Source organism: Grammomys surdaster, unplaced genomic scaffold (assembly GCF_004785775.1).
Source record: "Grammomys surdaster isolate TR1022 unplaced genomic scaffold, NIH_TR_1.0 214, whole genome shotgun sequence".
Lineage (NCBI taxonomy): Eukaryota > Metazoa > Chordata > Mammalia > Rodentia > Muridae > Grammomys > Grammomys surdaster.
In genome coordinates, this window is record NW_021604659.1 from 3,390,293 (window position 1) to 3,416,527 (window position 26,235).

The window sequence follows — 26,235 nt, forward strand, 5'->3', positions numbered from 1 at the left end:
CATGCAGATCCCTCTTGTGATTTGACCCTGAGCAGGAGGGAAAACACCCCTACCAGCCACTAAGGACAGCCTTTCGAGGTTGGGGACTGCTTCTGACTCGTCTCTGCTCAGGTGGGTAGGCCACAGGAATGAGGCAATGGTTTCCTCAAGGCTTGCTTGCCTTTTCTTTAGAAATTAGAGTTTCCCCTCCGGACTTGAGTCTTGCACTTTAAACTTGATCTTTACATCTTATCTGAAGGGGCAGAGACGTGACAGGTGGAGCTGAAGTCTGTTGCCACACACACTGTAGACAACTACCCCAAGTGTGTCTTCCACATTTGTGCTGAACTGTTCCTCCAGGACCCTGTGATAAGCCAGAAGACTTCTTACCCACTCCAGAGATCTGGTTGAGACAGGTACTGTCTCAGGGGTCTAAAAAGCCACATTCTTCCTTGGAACAAGAAGCCCCATTCTAGCCCTGCAAGCAAATGCAGCAAGAAGTTTGGAACCTTGTAGCAGCAATGCCCACCAGAGTGCCCCGATCCTGTGTTCTGTAAAAGGACCCAGTGACCATGTGCAAAGGCTGTGGTCCTTAACATAAACAGGCAGGTGTCCACACAGGTATGGCTCCTGGCTCTTTTGCCTTTCTCTTGTTTTATCAGCCCAACCTGATTTAATTGGTGATATTAGGTAACGAAAGCTGGGCCTGGTAGGTTTGGTTTTTGTTGTTGTTTTTTACCAATAGAGAACATAAAAGAAAAAGAGGTGAGCTTTTGAAGGAGGCACACCAAAATGCTTTCACATGGAGATGGGGTGAAAAATGTCTTAAAAAACTCACAAGTTTACTGAAGATTTTTGTCCTCTGTCCCTAACTTGTGGTGTCTTCTCCTCCTGAGGAAATACATAACAAATAACTATACAGTCACATTTTTGGATAGTACATTAGAGTTTAAAAATTAAGAGTAGGTACAAAGAAGCGCTCCTATTTTCCAAAGGCTCAGCTTTCTGTCACTGTGACGGAAGTACAGAGATAAACAATTTAGAGGGAGGAGAGGTTTATCAGGGCACGGTCTCTTGAGTCTGTGTGTGGCAGTGCAGGCTGTCATGATTGGGATGCGTGGCAGAAGGGTCTGTCTAGCTCACAGCAACTGCGAAAAGAGACGGGGTACTACGATCCCAATTTTCCCTTCAAGGGCATGATGCTCCCTGGGCCTAGCTTGCTAACACTAGGTAGCACCCTGTAGCAGGTTTGTCCAACTCTTCCCCTCTAGCTATGAATACAGCACAATACAAAAAAATCATAAACTTACTTAAAGCATTATGAGACACTTTTGTGGGTCGTTTGTTTACATTGGGTAACTCACTTGTACATTTCTCAAATTTTGTAGATGACAGTGTTATATCGCAGTGTCAAAAAGTTAGACACACCTCCAAAGCTCCACCATCTCCCGATAGTGCCATGGGCTGGGGACTGAGCCTTCAGCATGTGGACCATTGGGAGACATTCAGCATCCAAATTACAATGGTCCTGTGTACGAGGCCACACAGAGATCACTAGTCATCCTTCTCCATTCTTATGCAAAGATTCAAACTGTACATCCCCAATTGCACCTATATGTTTTATGTGTCAGTTGGTGTTTGGTCTGCATGTATATCATCCATGCATTATATGCATGCTTGGTGCCCATGGAGGCTAGAAGAGGGTGTCATATCCCCTGGAACTGTAGTTATAAACAGTTCTAAGCCGCCATGTGTGTGCTGGGAATTGAACCTGGTTCTCTGGAAGAACAGTGCTCTTAACAGATGATCTATCTCTGTAGCCCAGCACCCCACAGGTACTTTTGTGGTCAGCATGAGCTGCGCCCTCCACATTCCCAGCCAGATGCAGGCTGTTCATTTTGTGGGCCACCTGCTTTCTCCCCCACCCCACCCCACCCCTCCCCGGCCCCACTCATGGCCTCAGGCTGTTTCCAGCCTTCTTCAGCTGTGTTCTCTAACATGAGTGACTCCTCTGGGATATGACATCTTACTTTCCATAGGATACTTATACTTTCATACTCCAGTAGGACTGCTGGGTCACAAGTGGCCTGTGCCAGTGGCTTTAGAGAATGTTGCAAGGTCCATGTCACAAGAGCAGTGATTGGCCACATTTACATGGTCTGCTTTCTGACCCCTTCCTGCTCAAACATTAGGGTTTTGCCAGCAGAAAGGTAGGTAAACAGTTGTTTTTCTGTGCTCCCTGTCTTCCTCCTCCCCTTTCCCTTTTTCTGGGAAGGTCTTGCTATGTAGTTCTGGTTGACCTAGGACTTACCATGTAGAGCAGGCTGGGACCTCAAATGTGCACGCATTCTCTTGCCCCTGCCTCCCACAGCTCAGCTTGCTGCTGTTATTTTAGTTTGTATTTCCAGACCAGTTGAGTGTCTTTTTGAATATTTAAGAGATATTTATGTGGACTTCTCTGTGTTCTTTTCACTGCCCCTTTAAAAACCAGCTGTTGGAATTTCTCATCCCAACTGAACATGAGGGAGATTAACTTTGGTTGCAGTTTGAGTTACAAATATTTATTTGTAATTTGGTCTTTGTTTTCTGACTCTCTGGCATTCTTGTACTTAACTGGGATATTATTCATGTACCACGCTACTCATACATTTGCCATGTACAATGGGTGGTTTGCAACTTATTCACAGAGCTCTGTAGCTGTTACTACACTGATTTTAAAACACTTTGTTGCTTCTTAAAGCAGAGGTGTGCCTATTGGTCATTATTCCCCAGATCGGGCAAACACTGGTCTGTGTTCTGCCTGCAGACTTCTTTATCCTTGACGTTATATGTACACAGAACCACACAGCACACATCTTTAGTGCCGGCTTCTCTCCCTCTGCACACAGCTTCCATACTGTAGCATTCTCAGCCCCTCGTTTCTGACAGCTTTTGCAGTTTTTCCTCTTTGACCATGATGAGTTGTATGTAGAGGTGCTAGGGATGGGTTTCTCCGGGGTTCACTTTCCACATCTACCTCAGAGCTGAACTGCTGATAATGAGCTGTCAGATGCTCAGTACAGTTGGTTAGTGACAGCATTTTTTTTTTTTTGTATGCCTGACTTTGGGCATCTTCTGACATGTACATGTTTTTGTCATATTTACCTCTTTAATGGCTCTAGAGTTTGAGTTTTAGAAAGGATGGTCAATCTCAAGGCTATAAAGCAGCCCTGTTTACCTCTAGTCTGTCTCTGGCTTTATGTTGCGATCTTTGGTCTTTGCCTTGTGCATGCTGTGAATGGGGAGCCACCCCGCTGCTTTTAATACACTCCCTGTTTGTCTCAAGTGGAAATCCGTCTTCTGCTCCCTGCTTTGGGATTTCATTGCCACCATATATTGTGCTGTGTCTGCCTGGAGCACCAGCTTCTGTTGTGTTGTCTCCACTGGCATATATTCTTGTGCCTTTCAGCTCTTGAAGCATTGTTTGAGGCATATTTGTTATGGGGTGGTCTGGTAGGATTAGCCTGTGATGTTGGCTACAAAACTTTTCAGACTCATGTCATTTGTTAATTTTTCTATCAAAAGTAAAATCACTGAATTAGGCATGGTGGCACATACCTTTAGTTCCAGTACTTGGGAGGCAGATGCAGGTTCAAAGCCAACCTCAAGACAGTCATGCTATGTAGAGAAACCCAGTATGGGAAAAAAACCAAACCAAACCAAAACAAATGAATGGGGGTTGGGGGGGGGGGAGAAGGGAGGGGGGGAGAGAGAGAATGAATAGCTGGGCATAGTAGTGGTACAGGCCTGTAATTCGAACACCTGGGAGACTGAGGCAGGAGGATAAAAGAAACTCTAAAATAGTGAAACTTAAGGCCATGGGCGCAGAAGTTTTCTTGCTGAACTCAGGTTGAGTTCACATCAGACTTGTGAACTGACTCCTGGGAAACTGACACCTTCTTTCAGATTGTGTCACCCTGTCCCGGTACAGGGAGGCATGTTTGTTTAGTTCCTGTTGGACACTCTTTATGTGTTCTCTCAACAACTTTATGCATTGTTAGACATTTATTCCTGGGCATTTTATCTTTTGTGTGGCTAGCATGTCTTCTTGGTCTTGACTAGGTGTTTTGTTGGGTACAAATTCTGAACCAAAGCTGAGCTTCTAGCTGCTTGGTTGTGCTCTACTGTGTGCCACCTACGTCCTCCGAGCCCAGGTGTGGTTGGGTAGACAGAGAATGAGCAGGGGCAGTTAGTCTCTTCCACTCTTATTCCCCACTCATTTAACCATCCAGAAAGTCGAGGAGCTCTAACCTGGTACAAATGAGAAACCGAGGCTGAGAAGTAGATTGATATGTCCCACTGGGCATATCATATCAGCGATTCCAGCTTAAGCCTGCTCAGATTTTCCACACTGTCCTGTGTGAGGTCCCACCGTCCCTCCCTCTCCCCCTCCCTCCGTCCCTCCCTGCCTCCCTCCCCTTTCTCTCCTAACTTCTCCCTCTTCCTCCTCTCCCTCTCCCTCTCCCTCTCCCTCTATCTCTCCCTCCCTCCTCCCCTTCTCCCTCCCTCCCACTTCCTGTCTCACACACTCACACACACTTACACTCAGACACTCTCATTCACTTCTAAGCCCGTTCCAGAAGTTGTAAGATCTGATTGCACATCTATTAGCTGTGCAAATTGGGGCAAGTCTCTTCCTCCTTCTGCCTTGATTGGCCCATCTGTAGAGTAAGATGGTTGACACTGGCTGAGATTCGCTCACTTTTCCAGTATGGGTTTCCATTCCCTGAGTTACATTTCATGGATCACAGTATCTAAAAATGGAGATAATGGGCTCCAGAGGTAGAGCTGAGAAGGTCCTAGTGCACAGCTGTCCTGCTTCCTGGGTCCAGTTGCAATCTCTTAGACTACCCGGCTTCTAAGCAGCTAAAGACAGTTGTGGTTCATTATCCTCCCTGAGGGCCTAGACCCACCTCTGTGCCCCAGAGTTGCTGTGGAAGCTGCCCCTGAACTTGCTGCTGGCCAGTACTGCCCTGAGGGCTGTGGGCTCAGACAGCCTTGGCTTTGGCCCCTAGCCAGATCCCTGTGTGCTTTGGAAAGATCCCTTGACTTTTGTTAGGCAAAGAATCCTCTTCACACCAAACTGAGCAAAGTGGTTTCACAAACACCTTCCTGAGTTTGTGCTGAGTGGAATGTTCAAGGGAAGAAACAAAAATGTTTGCTTTCCAATTGTGAGGGCTTAGGGAGGCCCTTGAAGTTGGCTTCCACACCTTCTGTGTTCAGGCATGCCATCTGCCATCCTGGGGCCTAGAGCAGAAACAGCAACCTTCGTGTGTCCTGTTGGGTGCCAGCAGAGAGGGGACACTGGCTAACTGCCATTCAGAAAATCTGCAGGGTTCCGGGCCTCCAAGTTCTTTCTTACCTGCAGCACTCTAGGTTGGGGCCCTTCAGTAATACTGTGAGGCAGTCCCTGAACTATGTTGTGGGCTATGATCAGGGTTCCCTGTGTGGTTGGCAGGGAACAGTGCAAATAGGAATGTGAGGTCTGCTCCAAAAGGAGGCATGCAAGGTTGAGTGTACTAGGAGAGAAAGAACATGCCAGTGAAAGAGGAGAGGTAGGAGCTGGGCAGCCAGAACAGTTGGCGGAGGGGGGAGGGGGTTCACATGACTGCACGGTCCAGAGCACATATTGGGGGCAATGAGTTGACTGGAGTAGGGCCAGGCTCTGGCCTATCTGGAAGATTTGGGACAGTGAGCATCACTCTAGCTAATCCTTAAGACTCTGAGTCAGGTGGTCAGTTTGGGTGTTTCCTGTTATGAAGCAGCCCCTCTCTGACAGCCCTCTATTTGATGGGTGATATCAGGGACCCTGTTGGACCTTTCCTTTATCCTCCATGGGTAAGGCTGCTGACCCTAGATCTGTTTTTCATGGTCTTAAGTTCTTAGGGGGCTATGCCTGTAAATGGGCTGTTCCAAAAACAACAAGCCCTGTATTAGATCATCTTCTTCTAGTCCAGTCTACCTTCTGGACCTGGAGCCTCCAGCATTACCTAAGACTAGAGCATAGCATGTAGAGTATAACAGAAAAGTGGCCCCCAGGGGTACAGCAAGGGAGTTCCAGAGCAGAGATAGCCAAGGCCCAGAGTGACCTTGGGTAGAAAGATTTTTCCTGAAGGGAGCTTCTCAAAGCTTTGTGGTGCTTTCCCTGTGGCACTGGGAATGGCAGGATTTAGCAGCCACATTAGCATACTGGTGGCTTCGATTGTACCTTGGCCTTTCTGGCCTAGAGGCAACTGCCAGAGTTTTGAAGCACATCATATCTCCTGGTCCCTGGTCCTGTTAGTAAGAAAGGACAGGTGAGCGCCTGAGCTGGGACAGGCTCTGTAGTCTGTTGCTTATTGGTATAGCTCCCAGGAGAGGTGGCCACAATCTCCCAGCATGAAGCAGGTACTTACAGGGCATTTGCTGGTTCCTGCAAAGGGATATTGGGGAAGCAGTGGCCCACAAAGGAAGGGAGGAGGAACCTTCCTAGTGACAGGCCTGGCTTCCACACAACAGCTATTTACCACCCCTGTTACTCTGTTGGCTTCTAGAGCCTGTGATCTGGGAAGAGTCCAGAGTCTTTGGTGACAAATTAGTGGTGCTGTCAGAGCCCCTGAGGCCCACCTCTTCCTCAGTTCCTGTCCTCTGTCCTTGCATCTTGGCTCCCACCCAGTTTTCCAGCCAGCATTTCCTACATTCCTGAGGGTAAGGAGGCCATCCAAGCTTAAAAAGGCCCAAAGGTGAGCAATACATAATAGTGGGTTGGGTGTGGTGTTGCTGACCCTGCTTAAGAGTATGTGTCAAAAGCCAGGTATGGCGACCATTAACCCCAGCACTGAGGAAGCAGAGCAGGTAGATCTCTGTGAGTTTGAGGCTAGCCAGAGCTACACAGTGAGATTCTGTCTCAAAACAAACAAACAAACAAACAAACAAACCAAAACCAAACCCAGGAAACTACATGCTTTGCCAGCCCCAGCTCAAGGAGATATAGAAAACTTGTCTCATGGCCTATTGTTTTGAGATGCTTGCAAAGTTCTGTTGTGCAAATGTCTGCTCGAGGAGGAAATGGCTCCACTCAGGCAGATCCGAGGGCCCAGCCTCATGCAAGGCCAGCTGGAGCCAGGCTACCCACCTGGCCTCACAGACTGGCCTTGTGGTGGAGGTGTCTTAAGGAAGATTTGAGGTGGCCCTAAGACCTAGAACATAGAGAGGACTATAATGTTTCTTTTTTTTAATCTTTATTTAGGTATTTGTGCATGTACGGGTATACATGTGTGTGAGCGCATTCAGGTGTGTGTGTGTGTGTGTGTGTGTGTGTGTGTGTACACGTGTGGAAGCCAGAGGTTAGCCTTGGGTGGTGTTTCTTAGTTCCTGTCCCATTTATTCATTTATTCAGTTCATTCTCTTGGGTATATATGCATGCTCTCATGAATTTGTATGCATCACATGTGTGCAGCAGCCTGTGGGAGCCTGAAAAGGGCATCAGATCCTCCTTAGAACTGGAGTTGCAGATGGTTTTATGAACTGACATGTGGGTACTTGGAATTGAACCCTGCATTCTGCAAGAGCAGCAGTTGCTCTCAACCACTGAGCCATCTCTCCAGCCCCCACCTTGTTTTTTTGACAGAGCCTCTCTCTGGTTTGTACCTTAGTTCATGCTTGCTAGCCTGCAGGCCAAAAGGATCTGCGTGTCCTTGGTCCCTAGCTCTGGGAGTACAAGCATGCAACACCACACCTGGCTTTTAAAAACAAAACAAAGACAAAAAAAACACAGGGATTGTGGAGATCCAACTCAGGTCCTTGTGCTTGTGTGCCAAGCATGTTAGTGACTGGGCCATCTCCCAGCCCTTAACATTGTTTTTGTTTATTAAAGGGGGGGTTATTAAAGAAAGAGGAAACATGGCAGCCTTGAAGAGTGGTGTCTGTGGAGGGACTGGACACTTTCTGTCTGAGAGAAAGCATGCTTGCACTGGTGAGCATAGCCTATTACTTTCAGACATCCTCATGCGATATCCGTGTGTAGGACACACTGGCTGCTCAGGGTGGTGTCTCCAGCAGTCATGGCTTCCTGGGAGACTCAAGGCAGCTAGTGCCGATCACTGGACTCTTGACAGGGCCCAGCAGCAGCATCTGCTCTGGAAGGAACAGAAGCACTGGGGAGCAAATACGTGACAGACCTGGTGGTCACACATGTCCAATCTTGAGCACCATGTTTCAGTTCCAAGAAGCAGAGCTTGAGCTGGGGGTTAGGCTGGTGGTTGGTGGAAGGAGGCTTTTGAGGAAACCAGGTGGAGGACAGGGAAGCCTCACAGGACCGGGAAAGACTGTGTAGAGAGGCAACACAAGAGTTGGGCCTCTGCCTCGGGCCTAGGTAGCATGGCTAGCACTTGAGATGACATTCCACTGGTTGCAGGATAATACTTCTTCCACCTGTGATATTCCATCTTGAGCTGGGGTCACCTCTATGAGGAAGCTGTCCTCCAGGCTTCCTAGCCCCCAGCCATTCTGAAAGGGACAGCTGTAAGCAGGCAGCAGCCAAGCAAGCAGGTGCTTTTGTGGGTCAAGGGAACTAGGTGGGACATCAGCAGACAACCTCACCCCCAGTTTGCCTCATTGCCTTTGCATTCCTTAAAGTAGCCCATCGAAATAGTTGGACGAAGATCAGCAATGCATTTCCCAGGTGAGGAGCTAGGAAGCAATGCTGTGGGACAACAGAGAAGCCCAGACCCTATAGCAGTAGAATCTGGGTGGCCTGTACTCCTTCTCTGAGGCCTGCAACAGGGTGAGAAGGATGCTGTGCCATCTGTTCTTAGGCATACACACACACACACACACACACACACACACACACACACACACACACACACCAGCTGCTCTGTCTGTGTCCCCAGATGCCCACTTCTAAGTATGAGGGACAGGGCTTATAAGCTTGGGGCCCTTGGCACCCAGGCAGTATTCCCTAGGGGGTGGGGGGAGCTTTGCTGTCACCTGCTCTGCTCAGGCCTTCTGTGTCACTGCTGAGGAAACAGATGGTTGAGTACCTTAGAAGATCTTTCTGGGATCCCATCATCATGCTTGACATGTTGGCCCATAGCACCTGGGGAAGAGAACAAGCTGATCCAGCACAAGGCCGTGGTAGGGCAGTCACCCTGTCCAGGCAGCATGGCTGAGGGTATGTTGACTTGATATGTTTCCCTCAGTGGATTGGGTTTCAACTTATACCAGGAAAGCAAGGACCCCAGGAGCAAGCCACCTTTATCTCTGCTCAGCCCAGAGCCTCCCACCCAGAAGGAAGATGTTGCAATAAGTCTGTGTACAGAAAGGTCCTGTAGCTTGGGGAAGATACATCAGTGTTTTCCAGCAAGCCCAACAAGTCTGGGGCTGAGCTAGAGACCCAGGCTAGAGCAACAGCATGATCAGTGGCCTCTGCTGTGACTGGCTAGAGCTAAAGTCGGCTAGGCTTGATAGAAAAGGGCCCTGGGAACAGCTTTGTTCTATAATCCCTCTTGTGGACTGTAAGAGTGGGCTCAGTGTCTCTGGTCGTCATTAGCTCGGAGCCATAAGGATAGTTCCCACTGAGCCTGTTGGCTGAGCAGGTCTTCTCAGCGGGCCTCAAAAGCAAAAGTTGTCAGGTGAGGCAAAGTAAGTCCTAGAGTAGCAATTTCAACTTGGAATGATATATTCATGTGGCCCTTTGAACTTTACCACTCTGTGCTTCCCCCCAGACCTTTGAGGGTACACAGACCTCCAGGATACCAACAGGCCACGGGAGCGGCATGAACTGGTGGGAGAGGGTGGGCAGGCACTGCCGAGGATGAGGTGGGCCTGAGCGTGGATGAACTCCATGTGTGACTACCCGAGTGTCTTACCCACCAGTGGGATGAGATTCTGGACAGCAGGCTCACTGCCCCACTATGGAAGGCACGGCGTTCCCTGACAGGTGGGGCATGCCACCAGACAGAACATTAAGTAGTGGCTCTCATTTTTCACTTTGGCCAAGTGACTGAATTCTGAGTCATCAAAGTTTTCCTAATGACACTGGCTTTGCAGGCAGGGGACTGATAGGCGACTCTGAGGAATACTGGGGTTTTTCAGTGGTGGTCTGTGGTTTGCCTTGAACAAAATACACCACCCGGACCTCATAGCTTCTCACTCTGCTCTGAAGAAAGAAAGTCTGTTATTGTAGACTGTTGGGGGAGGAATGACCCCAGGTTGCTCTTGGCCACCCATATTTAACAGACAGACCAATGTTCAGGGGTTGAGGTAGCTTGCCTGAAGCCATGATGCCATGTGAGGGCAACTCTGCTCCTGAAATGGCCAAGTGACCTTGGTAGTGTTTAGGTCCAGTGAATGGGTTCCCAGCACCCTACTGTGGGCTATGTCACATACTTAACATAACTGCTAGTGTGTTCACTGTAACAGGAGGCCCCTAGAGCCAGTAACTTAGAAACAACAGTGTGGGCTCTGGTTCTAGAGGCCAGGAAAGTCATCGTCCCTGCACTAAAGGGGCCAAGCCTGCTGGAGACTGCTTCTTCACAGATGGTGCCCTCTCCTTGTGATTCTTACATGACAAAGGGGGAGATGTGGTTCCTCATCCTTACAGCATTAACCCTCAACTTACCAGGGGCTCCAACCCCATGACCTAAGCACCCACCAATGACCCCTGTCTGACCACATACGCTGTTACATTGGTCACAGAATTGGGACCTATTAGCTATACCTTATATCATCTGCTGGGCAAGATCAAGATGAGACAAGATGACTCCAGCAAGCTAAGAAGGAGAGCACAGTCCTAGAGCACTAGGATGAGGGTATTTTTGGGGGGATCTATCCCCAGGCCCCTGCCCTTGTTCACTTTACAGCTCACAGAGAACAACGAGGCATGTTCTGGCATCTGGCACAGTGGATAGATATGATACTCAAGTCCTGTAGGCATTACCCAACCAGAAGAGTCATCAAACACTTGAGACACTCAGGTGCTAACTATACATTGCTGTTTACGCTCACACACCTGTTCAAGCAAAAAGATGCAGTACTTAGCCAGGGATGTAGGAGAGGGGGTGGTTGGGCTCTGTGAGCTCCTGAGTCCTTGACTAGTCTTGGCCTCACCCCTAGGCCTCCTCTACCCATGCAACTTGGCCTAGCAAAGCATTGCCATTACTGAGCCATCTTTCTTCTGCCATGATGTCTCACTCAGCTCAGGCCAGTACCCTGGAAGGCAGAGGGACCTCTGAGGTGTGCCCAAGTATTGCCGTGGCAATGAAGGAATGCGTCCTGTGACTGTGGGTTTACACCAGACAGCAAATCCCAGCATCAACAGGATCTTACAGCTGGCTGGGGGTCTTCTGGCCTGGGCCTGAATCTCAGGACCAGATAGTGGCTCAACCTTCTTTCCTGAAACCCAGAGCTGAGCCCCTCAGCACCTCAGCCGGTTTCTTTCTCTTTTATTTATTTCTTGATATTTATTTATTAGGCGAATTGTGGGTGTGTGTTTGCTTTCGTGAGCTTATGGAAGTGAGAGAACAACTTCTGGGGGTCAGTTCTCTAGGATTGAACTCAAATCATCAAGCTTGGTGCAAGTGTCTTTATCCATTGAGCCATCTTGTTGGCCCCTCCCTTCTTTGTTAATTAAAAGATCCCAAGAAAAGTGAACCCATCAGGAGGATATCTTTTGTGTAGTGTCAGGAACAGTGTGTGTGCCTGTGACAGGCCACCTTCCCCTAGAGAGAGCACCTTTTATCTTCTGTCTGTTGAGCCTGTTTTAATAGCCTGTTTGCTGTGGTGGCCAGCAGAGATCTTTGTTTCAAAGCGACACACAAACACTTTGGCCTTTGAAAGGATTGAGGCCCTTGGGACAGGTCTGTGCCTTTCATTGGCAGGTGAGAGGCAGCAGGTGCTATTAAGTTTCTGTGCACTGGGAAGAAGCCAAAGCCTGCTCCTCTTTCCCCAGTTGCTACAGGGCATTTGAAGGAAGTCAGGTGGGCCACCAGTGCCACTTGCTGCCACAGCTCCTGTCCACGTCTGCTTAAGAGACCCACATTCGAACTGTGTTGTTGAATCCATGGTCTGATGGCTCCACTGTACAGTGTCAGGCCTGAGACATTGAGGCCTTAAGACAGTATTGGCTTCAATGCTGCCTTCAGTTATGCCTGGCACCTCACCAGAGAGAAGCTCTTGTGTGGCCACACTTCCTCTCTGCGGCTATTACTACAATACCTCTTTCCAGTAAGGCCACTGAGGCCCCAGCTGCTGAGGGCTAGAAGTAGTCCGAGCCTGTTTATCCTGCTGCAGATGAGTGTGGGTCAAAAGTACTGTCTCTAGACACAAGCTTCTTTAGCTTCAGGAGGAACCCAGAACTCAAATGAAACCAGATCCCTGGGTGGTTCTGATAGTACTCAATTAAGACATCAGATAAAGATCTCCAATGACCCCTCCCTGCCCTGCCCCACCTTACTCTGGTTAGAGGAAGTGGGTAAGGTAGGGTTATGGCCACAGTGTAGCCTGGTGCTGATTCCATCTAACTTGGCCCCCTTCTCGTAAGAAATGTGATATTGTGTCAGTAAGCTCACTACCACCCTAGTCTGTGTCTTTTGTCTGAAGAGTCATGTGGAATCTGGGTCATTCACTGGTTTTATTTAATACCATGTGGCCAAGGGTATTCATGTGGGGCTGGGGATGTAGTTCAGGTAGACGGCAAAGTTAGCATATGGAAGGCTCTGAGTGTCCAGCCTCCAACACCACTGAGAAAAAAAATCTTGAATCTGTTCTTCATACATAACCTTAAACTGTCTTCTCAGACTCAGTCAAAACCTCAGATAAAAAGACATTCAGGAAGAGGCTGGAGAGAAGGCTCAGAGGTTAAGAACACTGACTGCTCTTCCAGAGGTCCTGAGTTCAATTCCCAGCAACCACATGGTGGCTCACAACCATCTGTAATAGGATCTGATGTCCTCTTCTGGTGTGTCTGAAGAGAGCAACAGTGTACTCATGCATTAAATAAATAAATAAATAAATAAATAAACAAATAAATCTTTTTAAAAAAATTTCAGGAAAAAAAATTGTATCTGCATGGAAAGAGTGACTAGCCCAGTATTAGCAGTTACTGACAAGCGTTTACATCATAGCAGGTATGGTCCATGACTTAGGGCTGACTGCACACATCGTTTTAGGTAAGGATGTGCACACTGAGGAAGGAGTGGGTCCTAGACCCAACCCCAGAGAAGGGATATCTGGAATGAAAGAGCCTTAGGTCAGACCCCTTGTTGCCAGGCCACCTATCAAGTCTGAGATCTGCCCATCTCACTGCAGCTGCCCACAAGTGGGGCCTTACCAGACTTTTGCCTTTTATGTAGCGACTGGCTACAGGTTATGTTTGGTGGCCAGAGGTACTTATTCATGAAGCAGTCTCAGACCTGGTGGTCTTGCTACAGCCTGGAAGATTACCTACCTACCTACCTACCTACTAGGCTTTGTGTGGCTCTGTAGGGTGTGTGGTCTGAGGTTCTTAAACGAGACTGGCCTCTTCACTGACCACTATATCTCTTCTTCCACAGAACTGTCAGACCTTCAGCAGCCTCAGTTGCCTGAACATGGGAGTGGACAACCACAGCTCCCAGAGCCCCTTTGCCCTCGTCAGCAGTACCAGATCCTGGACCGCATTGCTGTCAGCCTCCAGCCCAGGGGGCAGGACTCCTGCTGGGACCCCAGTTCCTGAGCCTGTTCCCCACTCCTTTGATGAGCAGTTCACCTGCCAGGAGGACCTGTCCTGTGATGAGTCAGATGGCTGCAGTCTAGATGAGGATTGCTGCAGGAAGGGGGAGCCGGCCCCAACCTGCCGGGACCGGGGAGCCTGCACGAACAGCCTCTGCTCTCTGGACGGCGAGCTGGACATTGAGCAGATAGAGAACAACTGAGGGCTGAGGGCCGTGGCCTGGGGAGGAGGCTTTCCCCCAGGCCTTAGGTCACTCCAAAGGGGATCCTGGCTCTTGGGTCTGGCAAAAGCTCCTCCAAAAAAAGGAGCCCACCCATTTTCCAAGGAACCAGCCATCACCCTGCCGTGCCCAAATTTGTGAAGGCAACTTGGCCACACCTCACAGGCAATAGCTGGCCTCCCACCAGTTCCATAGAACTACTGTAGCCCCAAAACAGGTTTTTGTTTGGTCCCCTCCTCTTTGTTCCTTGTGGAGTGCTGGGTAGCCATTCTCCAGTAGGGCTGGGCCAGCTGCATCCTTCAGACAGGATGCCAGGGGCCTGAGCCCCCTTATAACCTCGCTCAGGTTCCTTCTGGGGAGTTACCCAAAGCCTCCTTTACTTAGTTTACTCCGTGCCTTCTCTCCCAGGTCTCCCTGGCCCAGGCTTGGGAAGGTTCGGGAGACACCTCTTGTAGTGACAGCAGACCATGTGGCCTTAATCCATTTGGGGCACTTGCAGGGATTCTGGGATAATCCGTGTCCCATTTTTCGGGATCAGGGGATAGGTCAGGGATGACCAGAAGCCATCCATACTGGGTAGGCATTTGGTGGTTGTGTTGACTGAAAAGTGGGCCCATCAGTTCTCCCACGGCACCAAGAATCACCCACACCTCTGCCACCTCAGGGGCTGCCTTGGCAAGACTGGCGTTGACAGCCTTCCTACTGTCCCCAGTCCCTGAGAGCTGAGCTCAGTGGATTCAGCTGTGTATAGAGATGTCAGTGACAAGATGACTTCTTCATAGTGTCCTCAAGATCTACAAGCAGGTGCAGGAGTCTCAGCCCTGTGTACATTCCTGGGCAGAGGGATGTCTGCTGGCTGCTTTGCAGGCTAACCACTCTGCAGGCTTCCCTCTGTAGCAGTCTACGTTGGGGGCCTGGAAGCCTCCACCGCATTCCTAGCACTTTGGTGCTTGTTCACAGACACTGCTGGCTGTAATGAAAGCATACCGCCATTGGCTTCAAGACACCCCCGCCCCCCCCCCCCCAGTCCACTGATGTGAGCCTAGCCCTGAGGCTCTCCTCTGCAGGCCCAGCCACTGCATGGCTTGAATCACACTCCCCCTTGCAGCTCCTCACTCCCAGCATAATTCGCAGAGGGCATCTGTTCAGGCAGCTCCCCTCAGTCCTCCCTGCAGACATGCTATAGGCTCTGCACTCTGGGACTCTGGCTTTTAGCAAACTTGGCATCGTCTGCAGACAATAGCAAGTGGGCTGGCTTACACAAGTGGCTTGTTTTCCCATAAGGCTAAAAATAACTGGTGCATTCTCTTGGGCTCATGGACATGTGATCTAGGCACGTTTGTAGTTGCTCTGCTGTGCCTACCCTCGGAGGTTTCATCCTCTGCTGACTGAGCCCAAGTGGCTGTTACCTTTCTCCTAAAGAAAGACCTTGATGGGAACCTTTTGTTTAAACTTTAATTTGTCTATTCACCAGAGGAACAGAGGCTCAAGTTCTGATGTATAGGCAATGTTTCTTTAAAATCAGACCCAAAGGTACAGGAAACCCCACTCCTATAACCCCAGGTTGGGTAGCCTGGTGGGTACATGTGGTGGTGGTAGGGGTCCAGCTGACCTAGAGGGCACTGAAAAAGCAAAGTAGAAAGCTGTTGAAGGTATGACATACGAGTCCTGCCTGGTGGGCCACAGAGGGAAGTAGTTGAGAGGGCGTGGGATGCACACACCAGTGCCCTGTCCCCAGAAAGCCCACACTGAGAGATTCTGTTATCTGAAATAGCTTCACCATCCCTAAAGCCATCCCTCTTGAGGAAAGGCAAGGTTGACCCTGCCCCCTGGTCTGCTTCACACAGTCTGCTAAGGCCAAAGCATAGAACAGTTACCAGCTGCCTCTCCTGAGGACTGGGACCAGGAGCTCCTTGGTGGCAGGTGTGTGTCTTAAGGCTGTTGTGTGGATGACTTGTCCTTAGACTAGCTCCCTTGAGCCTGGTGGCTGAAGGACAAACAGGAAGTTGCTGAGTGACAGCTGCATCTTTCCTTCCTGCCTGTAGGAGGCTGTTCCCTGGGCAGAAATGCTCTAAACCTGGGGTAGGGATTGGCCCTTCCTAGCTTCCTCAGGCTTCTCTTGGCTGTCACTGTCCCACTAAGGCCTCAGTCCAAGCCCCCAGCAAAACCAGCCAGAAAAGATGGGCGGTAGCTTTTCTGCCCAGTGTGTTCATTTGCTTTCTGATGTTCTTTTCATCAAGCAAAGCAGGTTTTGTCTAGGAGGTTTCCAGTCAGCTTTTAGCAGTCATGTGACCCAGACAGACCCATTCATCGACCTCACTCACTGGCCCCAAGACCTTTGGTCTTGGATATACTGGAGGAAGTTTCACCTGGGAGGTCTGCTCTGGCTCCCGTGTATAGGGCACCACAGGCAGCCAGGCAGACTGGCTTACCCCACAGGGATCCCTGGCTTCAGTGCAGGCAGCAGTAGAAGCTGCTGCTTTCTCCGCCTGCCTGTGGGTGTCATCCCCCAGAGAAGCTGAGGAGGGGCTTGTTCACTCCCTTGCCTAGGCAGCCTGAATGTCTAGAGCGTCCACCAAAGACAACTGGGAACAGGGCCTCTTAGCACATGACATCCCACTCAGTCCAGAAGCCACCAAACCGACAGAGTTGCTCTCAGCTGGGTACCTGACCTGAATTCAGGGTAGCAGCCTAGACAGTTTACATAACTGCCCCCTCTTGCCTTACTCATGGGTGGTGAAGGTAAAAGCTGGCCAGCACCACGGGCTCCCTCATGTAGGTCCGTGAACTTGTTCTGTCCACACATGCAGTTGTGTATTCTCAGAAAGCCTTACTTAAAAAAAAATTTTTTTTGTAGCAGTAAAGTTTTCTAAATTTGTATGCAGAAAGAAAAGTTAAATAAAAGAAGGATCCACATTAAACAGGAAATGCTACCCCACCCCCAATTTCTAGACAGGTCTCCTATGCAGACCAATGGCCATACTTTTTTATGGGTTCACTCACTCAATGTTCACAGCAGTTAGAACTCACCCCTGGATCCTGCACCCCATTTCCACTGATGTGGTTAAAATTACTTGAATGATGGCCACTTAAAATGTAAGCCAGGTGCCAGGGCTCAGGGACCCTCCGCCCATCCAGCCCATGATGCTGCCCCTTGCCATATCCATGCTGCTGGTCCAGTCCCTCCCCCTGGTGCCAGGCCCCTGAAGGAGGAAGAGAAAGATACTTTAAAGTTGCAGACTGATGGAGCTCCTTTAGGCTGGGTAGGATAGCCTGACGTAGCATAGTCTCATTGGCAAATGTCAGTGGCATTGTCAGTGTTGGAGGGCGCCGAGGGGTCAGGGACAGACGGGCCTGCAGGCTGTGCTAGGGCCGAGTGTGCCGTCCCAGCCAGGCAGCAGCAGCGGTACTGTTTCAGGCAGTGTGGTGAATGGTGCGGTGGGTCAGGCCCCCACCGGGGCAGCAGCCCATGCTGGGTCTTCTCACCAGCACCATGCACCACTGCCTGCCTCCCCCACAGGCCGCGACTGTCTTGCACTACAGCCGCTCTAGTCTCAGGAATTTGCTTGTTACTTTTACTGTGTAAATAAAGCTTCCTGGTTCAACACCCGGCCGCCTGGGCATAGCTGTGTGCTTTTTGTTGGGTGCAGTGAACCAGCAGCTCTCCTGTCCGTGGGAGCGTTAGCTCTGGACTGGGAGAACTACAGGATGGACTTATGTCCCCATGCCTCAGGGAAAGGACAGAGTGCTGGGTGGCCATGGGAGCAACTGCTAGAGAGGGCTGCCCATAGCTACAGCCGCCATCACAGGGAGCCGCAGAGGAGCCAGAGACACATTGTCATGGGGGGCATGCTGTGCTGTTATTTCCAAGGAAGCAAGAGAGGAAGCTGACCTGGCTGAGAGACAGGCCACTTAAGAATCCTGCAGGGCCTGGGCAGCCAACTTCCTTCTTCACAAAGGAGCCCTGGAGGCTGTAATAGCTCGGCTGTCATCTCAGGGCCTCTGCCCTCATGGAGGGCAGCACAGTTCAGAACTCTGCTTCTTGGGCTATGGAGATACTAGAACACACAGTTCACCCCCGGGATGGGTGCACAGTCCTGTGCTTACCCTCCAAACCAGAGACCTGAGTGAGTAAAGCTCAGGACAGGCACTGTGTCTGCAGTCCTGAGGAAATGTTGGTCCCTGTGATCTGGCCCTGGAATGTTCCCCCAGACCCACTGCTATGGCTAGAGGACCCTCATCTAGAAGTGACATCCTGGACGACTCTTCTGTTTTGCTGCTTTGGCAACAGATCCCTTGTCAAACAAAATGGTATGTGAATGTGTAACTTGAGAAGCAGGGAGGTGGTGGTGGACAGAGAGATGGCTCCATCGTTAAGAACCAGAGGACCCAGAGTCAATCCTCGGTGCCCACACGGGCCACAATCATCTGTAACTATAGTTCCAGGGGATCCAATGGCATCTGGGATCCAAAGCATGTGGCACACAGACATATGCAGACAGAACATCCATATGCAAAAATAAATAAATAAGGAAGAAGTGTTCCAGAGTGGTGACACACAGCTGTAACCCTAACCAGCACTCAGGAGGTTGAAGCAGGAGGATTGCGTATTCAAGGCCAGCCTGGGCTAAATATCTGCATCCTGTCTCAAAACTTCCCCACAAAGCCACAGTTTGAGGCTGGGGACAGGGGGGGGGTAGCTAGGCAGATAAAGGCCATCGCATACACCCTGGCACACACCCATACACATACAACATACACCATATATACAGTTAAAATCAGGGCGTGTGACCGAGATCCCGGGCTGGCCATTCAGTCTTCCCAGGACACCAGTCTTCTGCCTTTCATATATGGTAAGTAATTCATAGTAGCAGGACAGAGGGCAAGGAAAGCCGCCAAGCACTGTCCCACTCCTTAGATTCACTATGGCCTTGAATGACCCAACAGCCCCCCTAACTTGCACCTCCTACTCTCCAATGGTACCAGCCTCCTTCTAGCCCGGCTCCAGCTCAAGTTGACAACATGCACAGGCCTCTGTCCTGATGCCTCCCGACACTGCTGTCTCCTGCACCAAATTTGAGGTCTGCGCAAATAGGATCCCGCTTGTAGCCAGGCTTGGGCTCACTCAATACCTTGTTGTCAGACAGCAGCAGGCCTCAGCATTCTGCAGTCCCCAAAGCCAGTTGGCTCGTGTGTCCATCCATTTAAAGATGTTCCCAATCACTAAGCAGGCCCCCTGTCTGTATACAGGATGGTGACCCAATGAGTTTCTGTGAGAGCAGCCCTTCCCCAAAATGTGCATAGAAAAAGAAAAAAAATGCCCAGCCTGGACAGTGACCAGACCTTCAAGTGGCTACTGGTTTCTTTTTTAAACTTTTTGGTTGTATTTCCTACGTAATATTGCTCCTATAACCCCTAAATTTGGTGCCAATGCTCAGCCTATCTATTGTCCGTGGAAAAGCTGCTGTGATGATAACCGCACTGGCTTGTGAGGTGGGTCCCTGAGCACCCTGTAGACTCAGCACACCATTGGGTCTTCCCATTTTTAAAGAGACCTGCAGGAGGCTTTCTTCCTGCTTGCTCTACCTGCTGAGGATGTAAGAGAGTCTGAGGCAGGAGGGTCCCTTGTGGCAATCCTACAGGCTGCCTGCTAGGTGGCTGAAGATCAAGAGAAGGGAGGCCATGCCACTGGGCAGGGCTGCCACCCTGAGAAGCATCAAGGCAAGTGGCCATCGCCTCTAGAGGGGCAGGAACGGATCCTCTCTGGAGGGAGAGGACAGCTGGGCCCTGGATGATTGCAGTCCTGAGGTCACCACAGGCCATCTTCACAGGATTGCAGGCAAGGCTGGAGGGAGCATCTCAGAATCCATCTTCAGAAAGAGCATGAGACACAGGCTAGACCTTGAGTCTCCACTCTGCCTTTTACTCCTGGAACTTGGATGAGTCACTTTAAGGACCATGTCCCTGAGTTCACTGTGGCTCGGAGGACAGCGTGGTCTCTAATCAGATCATACAGGGTCTGAAGCCCACTCCTTGGCAAAAAGAGAAGACCCAGCTTATCTGGAGAGACCAGCCAAGGACAGCCAGTTTGGCAACTACTCAGGAAAAAAAGGGGAGGAGAACCCCTATACCCATGGGGCACCCTCATTAGCAAGCACAGCCCACTGCAATGGCTCCAGTGCCCACACACCCTCCATTCTGACCTGCTGTGGAATTCCACTGGAGCTTTCCTTTGAAGGTCCATGACTCCGGCCAGACTGGTGGGCCCTCATCCTGATGCAGACATTCAGACAGTTTCTTTCTTTGATAGACTAGAGGTCAGCCTGCCCACTTAGGCCCCGCTGGTGTGTTCACAGTGCTAGAGGGAGTGTCATCTAGGGAAATCTCAGAGGACCTCTGACTCCTTTACGTGTCTGCAGTTGTATCAGTGTGTGCACACATGTGGAGGCCAGATGCCAGCCTCAGTTTTGGTCTCCAGACTATGCACCCTCCGCCCCGTGTGTGTGTGTGTGTGTGTGTGTGTGTGTGTGTGTGTGTGTGTGTGTCTGTGTGTGTGCACGTGTGCACGCATGTGCATACATGCGTGCCAGAGGTCAATGTTAGATATCTTCCTCAATCTTTCTACTTTATGTTTTACTTTTCACAATGTATTTATTTGAATGTGTCTGAGTATATGGGCCACAGCATGGGTTTGGAGGTCAGAAAACAATTTACTTGCAGGAGTCGATTCTCTCCTTCTGTCCTATGGGTCCCAGGGATCAAACTCAGGTTGTTAGGCTTGGTGACAAATGCCTACTCACCGAGCCATCTGTCTATTATTATTATTATTATTATTATTTTGGTTTTTCGAGACAGGGTTTCTCTGTGTAGCCCTGGCTGTCCTGGAACTCACTCTGTAGACCAGGCTGGCCTCGAACTCAGAAATCCGCCTGTCTCTGCCTCCCAAGTGCTGGGATTAAAGGCGTGTGCCACCACTGCTCAGCTCCTATTATTTTTTGAGATAGTATTTTACTGACCCTGAAGCTCACTGATTGGGCCAGGCTAGCTGGCCATCTAGCTCCCAGGATCCTCCAGTCTTCACATCCTTAGCATGGGGATTACAACTACACACTGCGGAGACTGGAGAGGTGGCTCAGCAGTTAAGAGCACTGACTGCTCTTCTCAAGGACACGAGTTAATTCCCAGCACCACATGACAGCTCACAACTGTAACTCTAGTTTCAGGGCTCCTGACGCCCTTACACATAAATACTTATGAGCAAGACATGAATGAACTTAAAAATAAGTTATAAAAAAAAGTACATACTGGGACACCCTTCGTTGCTGTTTTCTGTTCTTTGGTTTTCTCCAGACAGGGTTTCTCAGTGTAGGCTTGGCTATCCTAGAGCTCACCGAGATCTTCCTGCTTCTGCCTCCCAAGTGCTTGGTAGTTCTAGAGGGTCACTTCAGGCCTCATGATTGCATGGCTAACAATGAACTGACTGAAACATCTTGTAGCTACTTCCTTCTCAGTGAGCTCTCTCCCGGCTGTCTGTACCACTGGGCTAATTCCATAGCTGACTTCTTTTTATGAAAAGTTGTCTTCCAAGAAGACTCATCAATGGCTTCTGGATCAATTAGAGAAGAAATAGAAGTAACACTGGCCATTCATCAGATTCTGAAACCTGACACTGGGTAGGAGGGAGTACTGTCCCAGGGGCCCCTTGGAGAAGGCCCTTTGTCTGGTCCCACCATGGACAACATGGCTCACCATTGCTGTGCCTAGTGGGGTGGGCACCATGGTTGGAGATGGCTGTGTTGCCCTCAAAGACATAAGTTAGAGAGTTGATCCCCTAGGTTGTGATGTCAGGAGCCCTCAAAAGTGCCATCCTGTCTTTCTGTCTCACCATGGAATATTCCATGAGGTCTTTATGAGACTTCAGCCAAGGCTGGTGCTGTACCCTCCAAACCTTCTAAACTGAGCTATATAAAACGCCACATTTATCTTTTTTTCCCTTTTTTTCTTTTTTGTTTTCATTTTGTGACAGTTTTGCCATGTAGCTGAAGCTGGCCTAGAATTTGTGACAATCCTGCTTCTGAACCCTACATGCTGGAATTACAAGCATGTAACCCCCACTACACTTAGCCTGCCTCTGCTATTTCATTGAGGTAATGAAAACTCGGGGCTGGTGAGGGCTCAGCTGGTAAAGGGGCTTGCCTTGACCAGTTGAATTTGATTCCCAGAAACTATGGAAAGGTAGAGAAGGGAGCCAATTTGAACAAGCTGTTCCTCTGACTTCTACAAGTGTACCTATGGCATGCTTGTACACACAGACACACACAGACACACACACACACACAGACACTCACAAATTAATAGAACTTAAAATTATATCTTTAAATATATGAATATAGGGGGCAGTGCTAGTGTTTTTCCTGGTCTGTCTTCTCCCACTAGAGATGAAGAAATTCTCCTTGACCACTATCAGACTCTACTGCTTGCTTGCTTGCTTTGTGTCTCTCTGTCTCTCTGTCTCTCTGTCTGTCTCTATCTCTCTGTCTCTCTCTGTCTCTCTCTCTCTCTCTCTCTCTCTCTCTCTCTCTCTCTCTCTCTCTCTCTCTCTCTCTCTCTCAGATGGGGTTTCTCTATGTAGCTCTAGCTGTCCTGGACTCCTTTTGTGGACCAGGCTGGCCTTGGACTCACAGAGATCCACCTGCCTCTGCCTCTTGAGTGCTGAGATTAAAGCTGTGAGCCACTACACCCTGCCGGTCTCCTTTTCTTAATTTCCTAGAGGTCTGAGCAGGGGAAAAGTTCCGTAGCCTTGCCCCTCTACTGTTCAGTGGCGTCGGAATCTAAGACTCTGTTTGGGGCCTCCATTCTCTCTACCCACTCTGGACTCTTACTCACAAAGGCTGAGTCAAAGAGGGGCTATTGATGTCAAGTTTATTGAGCCATCAGCTTGTTCTGTGTACTGGAAACGGCACATTCAAGTCTGCCCATCCCGACTCTAAGGTACTTTCTGTACTTGCAGCCTTGACTGTAGAGGTGGACATTTCTGCTCTGTAGGAGGGTCGTCTTCAGTTTCATGAGAGCTGCCCCAGCCTGTGTCTGGGTAACTCATGGGGACAGGAAGAACAGTGAGCTGGGATTGTTTCCTCGGACAGGGATAGGGGGAAGAGTGCTGACCAGTCACTGGGGCCAGCTAGGGCTGTGGGTGGTAGGCAGGCTGGCTCAGCCCTGGGCTTTCTGTGGACTCCTCTCACATCAGAGAGTTCAATGAGGAGGCAGCATGTCTCATCCAATTGGGTGGTCAATTAAAGGACCAAGTGCCAAAGGTGACTAAAGGGGTTCAGGGACTCAGACAGTCTCAGAGGGACCTGCCAGCCTGAGGGTTTCATTTTCTGGAGGCCTGACAGGTCTCTTCCACCCTCCTGGATGTCACTGTGGGAAACATGGCATAGGCCAGGAAAGGGAACAAAACTCTGACCAGACACTAGGGAGGGGGGAATGTTGACAGGGAGTCAGTAGAGGGAGGTTGAGGAAGGGGATGGCTGGCTCTGGCCCAGGGACAAGCATCCTAGAACTTCCAGTACCTGCCCAAACTGGCAGTGGGCAGAGGGCAGGGATAGCAAAGCCTTGGGTAGCATGGGGCCTGGAAGTATGCGGGAAGAGGGCGCAGTGATGGGAGTATGGGAGCAGGGGGATGCCCTTGTCCACTGTCTCTGAAGGCCGGTCACTTGTCCATGTGCTTCAGCAGCAGGTCCACGGCCTCCGCAAGGTTGTCCACGTACCCATCTGCCTTCACTTCTGGATGATGCTCATCAGCAGGCCTGGAGGACAGGACCATAGTTAGTCTAGTAGGGTATCAGTCCATTTTTGTTATTACTGTATACTAGAGCCCAGGTAAGACTGTAAAGAAAAGGTATGTATGTAGTTCCAACTTTAGAGACTGAAAATCCTACATCAGGCCTCAGGGGGAGCGTAAGGACAATGCGTGGTACTCGGAAGTGATTCAGGGTTCAGGCTTAAACCTTAGGAACTCACTACCAAGCAGGTTCTTCTGCTCAGTGTCCACAAAACCACCCGCAGGCTGAGCGTGGTGGTACGCTAGAGAGGCAGAAGCAGGCAGATCTCTGTGAGTTTGAGGTCAGACTGGTCTACAGAGTATGTTCCAGGACAGCCAGGGCAACATAAAGAAACCCTGTCTTGAAAAGAAGGAGGAGGAGGAAGAAGAAGAAGAAGAGGAGGAGGGGGAAGAAGAAGAAGAAGAGGAAGGAGAAGATGAGGAAGAGGAGGAGGAAGAGAAGGAACCTCCTCAAACACTCCTAAGAACAGTAACTCAGTGTCCTTCTCCTAGACCCAAATTGTTCAAGGTCCCAGCAACTCCCACATGGTCACACTGGGAACCAAGCTTCTATCACATGAGTCCTTAGGGGACAAACCACACTTAAATCTTTGCAGCCAGTGACCCTACAATAGCCTCCCAAAGCCACTGCCGGTTAGCTGCAGTGAAGCTACCTTCCAGCATGTAGCCTGGCTTTACCCTGAGGAAGCTCCGTGTACTCCGCACTGTGTGTTCTCCACACCGTGTGTTCTCCGCACTGTCTGGCAGCCAGGGCTGTGGTTCCTGCTGAGCCCTCCTCTGCAGTCCCACTAAGGCACACACACTCCTACCGTCGGCCACTCCACACCACTCTGCGGCAGAGTAACTGCTGGCCTTGGCTCCGTATGTCTCTAGCAAAAGTGTAACCCAGGGAGAGCACCCTGCTTGGCAACTGGGGTTCTGGCTTGGTACATGTGCTCTGGGGGGATGACTAGGGTACTGACAATCAGAACTCCTCTTCCCTGATGCTCTGGAGTGCCACGTGCTGCCCAGTTCTTTGAGTTCTTCACTGCTGCCTCACTGGGGCACCAGAGGCTCTTGGCAAAGCCATTCTTTGGCTAGGGTGCTGAGGATCAGGACCACCCCTAACCCTTCACTCATTCATTCACTAGCCACTCCTGCAGTCTGACTGGACAGTGCCTGTGACTTCCTTGATGAGGCTGAATCCTGAACTCAGAGTGTGCTCTAAGCAGACAGCAAGATTAGGGAGGCCAGGTAGGCTCATCTTCACAGTCTTCTGAAGATGTGGGGGCCTCATCCCATGAGCTGTGGGCAGCCTTGCCAGGGCTGGGAGCCAGAATCTGGTCTTGGCCACCAGAAAGCCCCTTTCCATGGCTCCCCAGGCTTCATGGTGTCACACTAAGCAGTCAACCAGGGTGTGGCAGGAGGAGGGACAGCCTCTGCAACCCTCCTACTGCAGAGGGACATGCTGCTGGGATTACCCCAGGCCTGACTCACACTTCTGGGAACTATATCTACCGGCCATATTATTGCTCCCTCAAAACTTCACCACGCCTGAAGAAAGTGATTCCATTGCCTGGCAACATTGAAAATCCATGCCATCCTTTTTCTGACAACTGTAGAATGACTAGCCTGAAGGGAAGGGGCCTCCCTCCATCTTTTAAGGCCCTGGACTAGAAGGGACCAGGGGAATATCTTCTCACAGGGAGGGGCGACAGAAATAGCCTAGCTCCACATTCACAGGTGGGGCCTGTGCGGAAAGGACAGGAAACAGCCTGGGGCTGAGGGCATGATGGGTAGCCAGAAGGTCAGGGAGTCTGTTAGAGGGCCCAAGGCCTGAGCCCAGCTTTCACCATCATCCTGAGGATAATGCAGGCTGTCTGCCTGTGACTGAAACCCTGACCCTTGGATCCTGGCTGGAAGTGGGGCAGAAGCAGCTCTGCCAGGTTCACCTGGGTACTGTTTAGAGTCTGGGGCTTGAGGGCCTACATAGGAGAGGCATTCCTCCCAAACACCTCCTCTGTCCCTGCGTAACAGTCTGTGGTAGGTGCCACAAAAGCTGCAAGACCAGGTGGCCTCCACCAGCATGGCTGCCAGCCTGCCCTGGTTGGTTCCTCACAAGACAAAAGGGATGCTTTCTGCCCAGGCCAGACTGGTGCCTTCCATCTTGCCCTGACCTTCCACTGGATCGCCCTCAGTCCATTCCCCTTCCCACTCTTCTACAGTCAGGATGTCCCCCTGACACGCTCACCTGCTCTGGCCTCTCCCCTGTATAAACTGCTGACTCTCCCAAATGCCCACAGCCTAGACCCCAGCACAGCAGACCTCCATTCTGCCTAGACCTCTCCACATGACAGCCACCAGGTTGAGAAAGTCACAACATCTAGAAGCCATTGTCCACGCTGAGCTTTGTAATCAATCAATCCCTCCCTCCCTCCCTTCCTTCTTCCCTTCCTTCCTTCCTCCCTCCCTCCCTTCCTT

The 26,235-nt window shown here is 50.3% G+C and overlaps 2 protein-coding genes across 6 annotated transcripts in view; one reads left to right on the forward strand and one right to left on the reverse strand.

Annotated features, from left to right (window-relative positions):
• The window catches only part of Fam53b (family with sequence similarity 53 member B), a 100,385-nt gene extending 82,842 nt beyond the window's left edge, over positions 1-17,543 (forward strand). For all 5 annotated transcript variants that reach the window (XM_028772563.1, XM_028772566.1, XM_028772564.1 and 2 more), the window contains one exon: positions 13,554-17,543. In XM_028772563.1, the coding sequence (XP_028628396.1) occupies positions 13,554-13,913 (360 nt within the window). In that variant the 3' untranslated portion in view covers positions 13,914-17,543. The remainder of the gene's footprint in view (positions 1-13,553) is intronic.
• Positions 17,544-22,836: 5,293 nt separating this feature from the next.
• Lhpp (phospholysine phosphohistidine inorganic pyrophosphate phosphatase) overlaps positions 22,837-26,235 on the reverse strand; it is a 97,320-nt gene continuing 93,921 nt past the window's right edge. Inside the window, exon 7 of the mRNA XM_028772539.1 lies at positions 22,837-23,740. Coding sequence (XP_028628372.1) covers positions 23,644-23,740 — 97 coding nt within the window. The 3' untranslated portion in view covers positions 22,837-23,643. The remainder of the gene's footprint in view (positions 23,741-26,235) is intronic.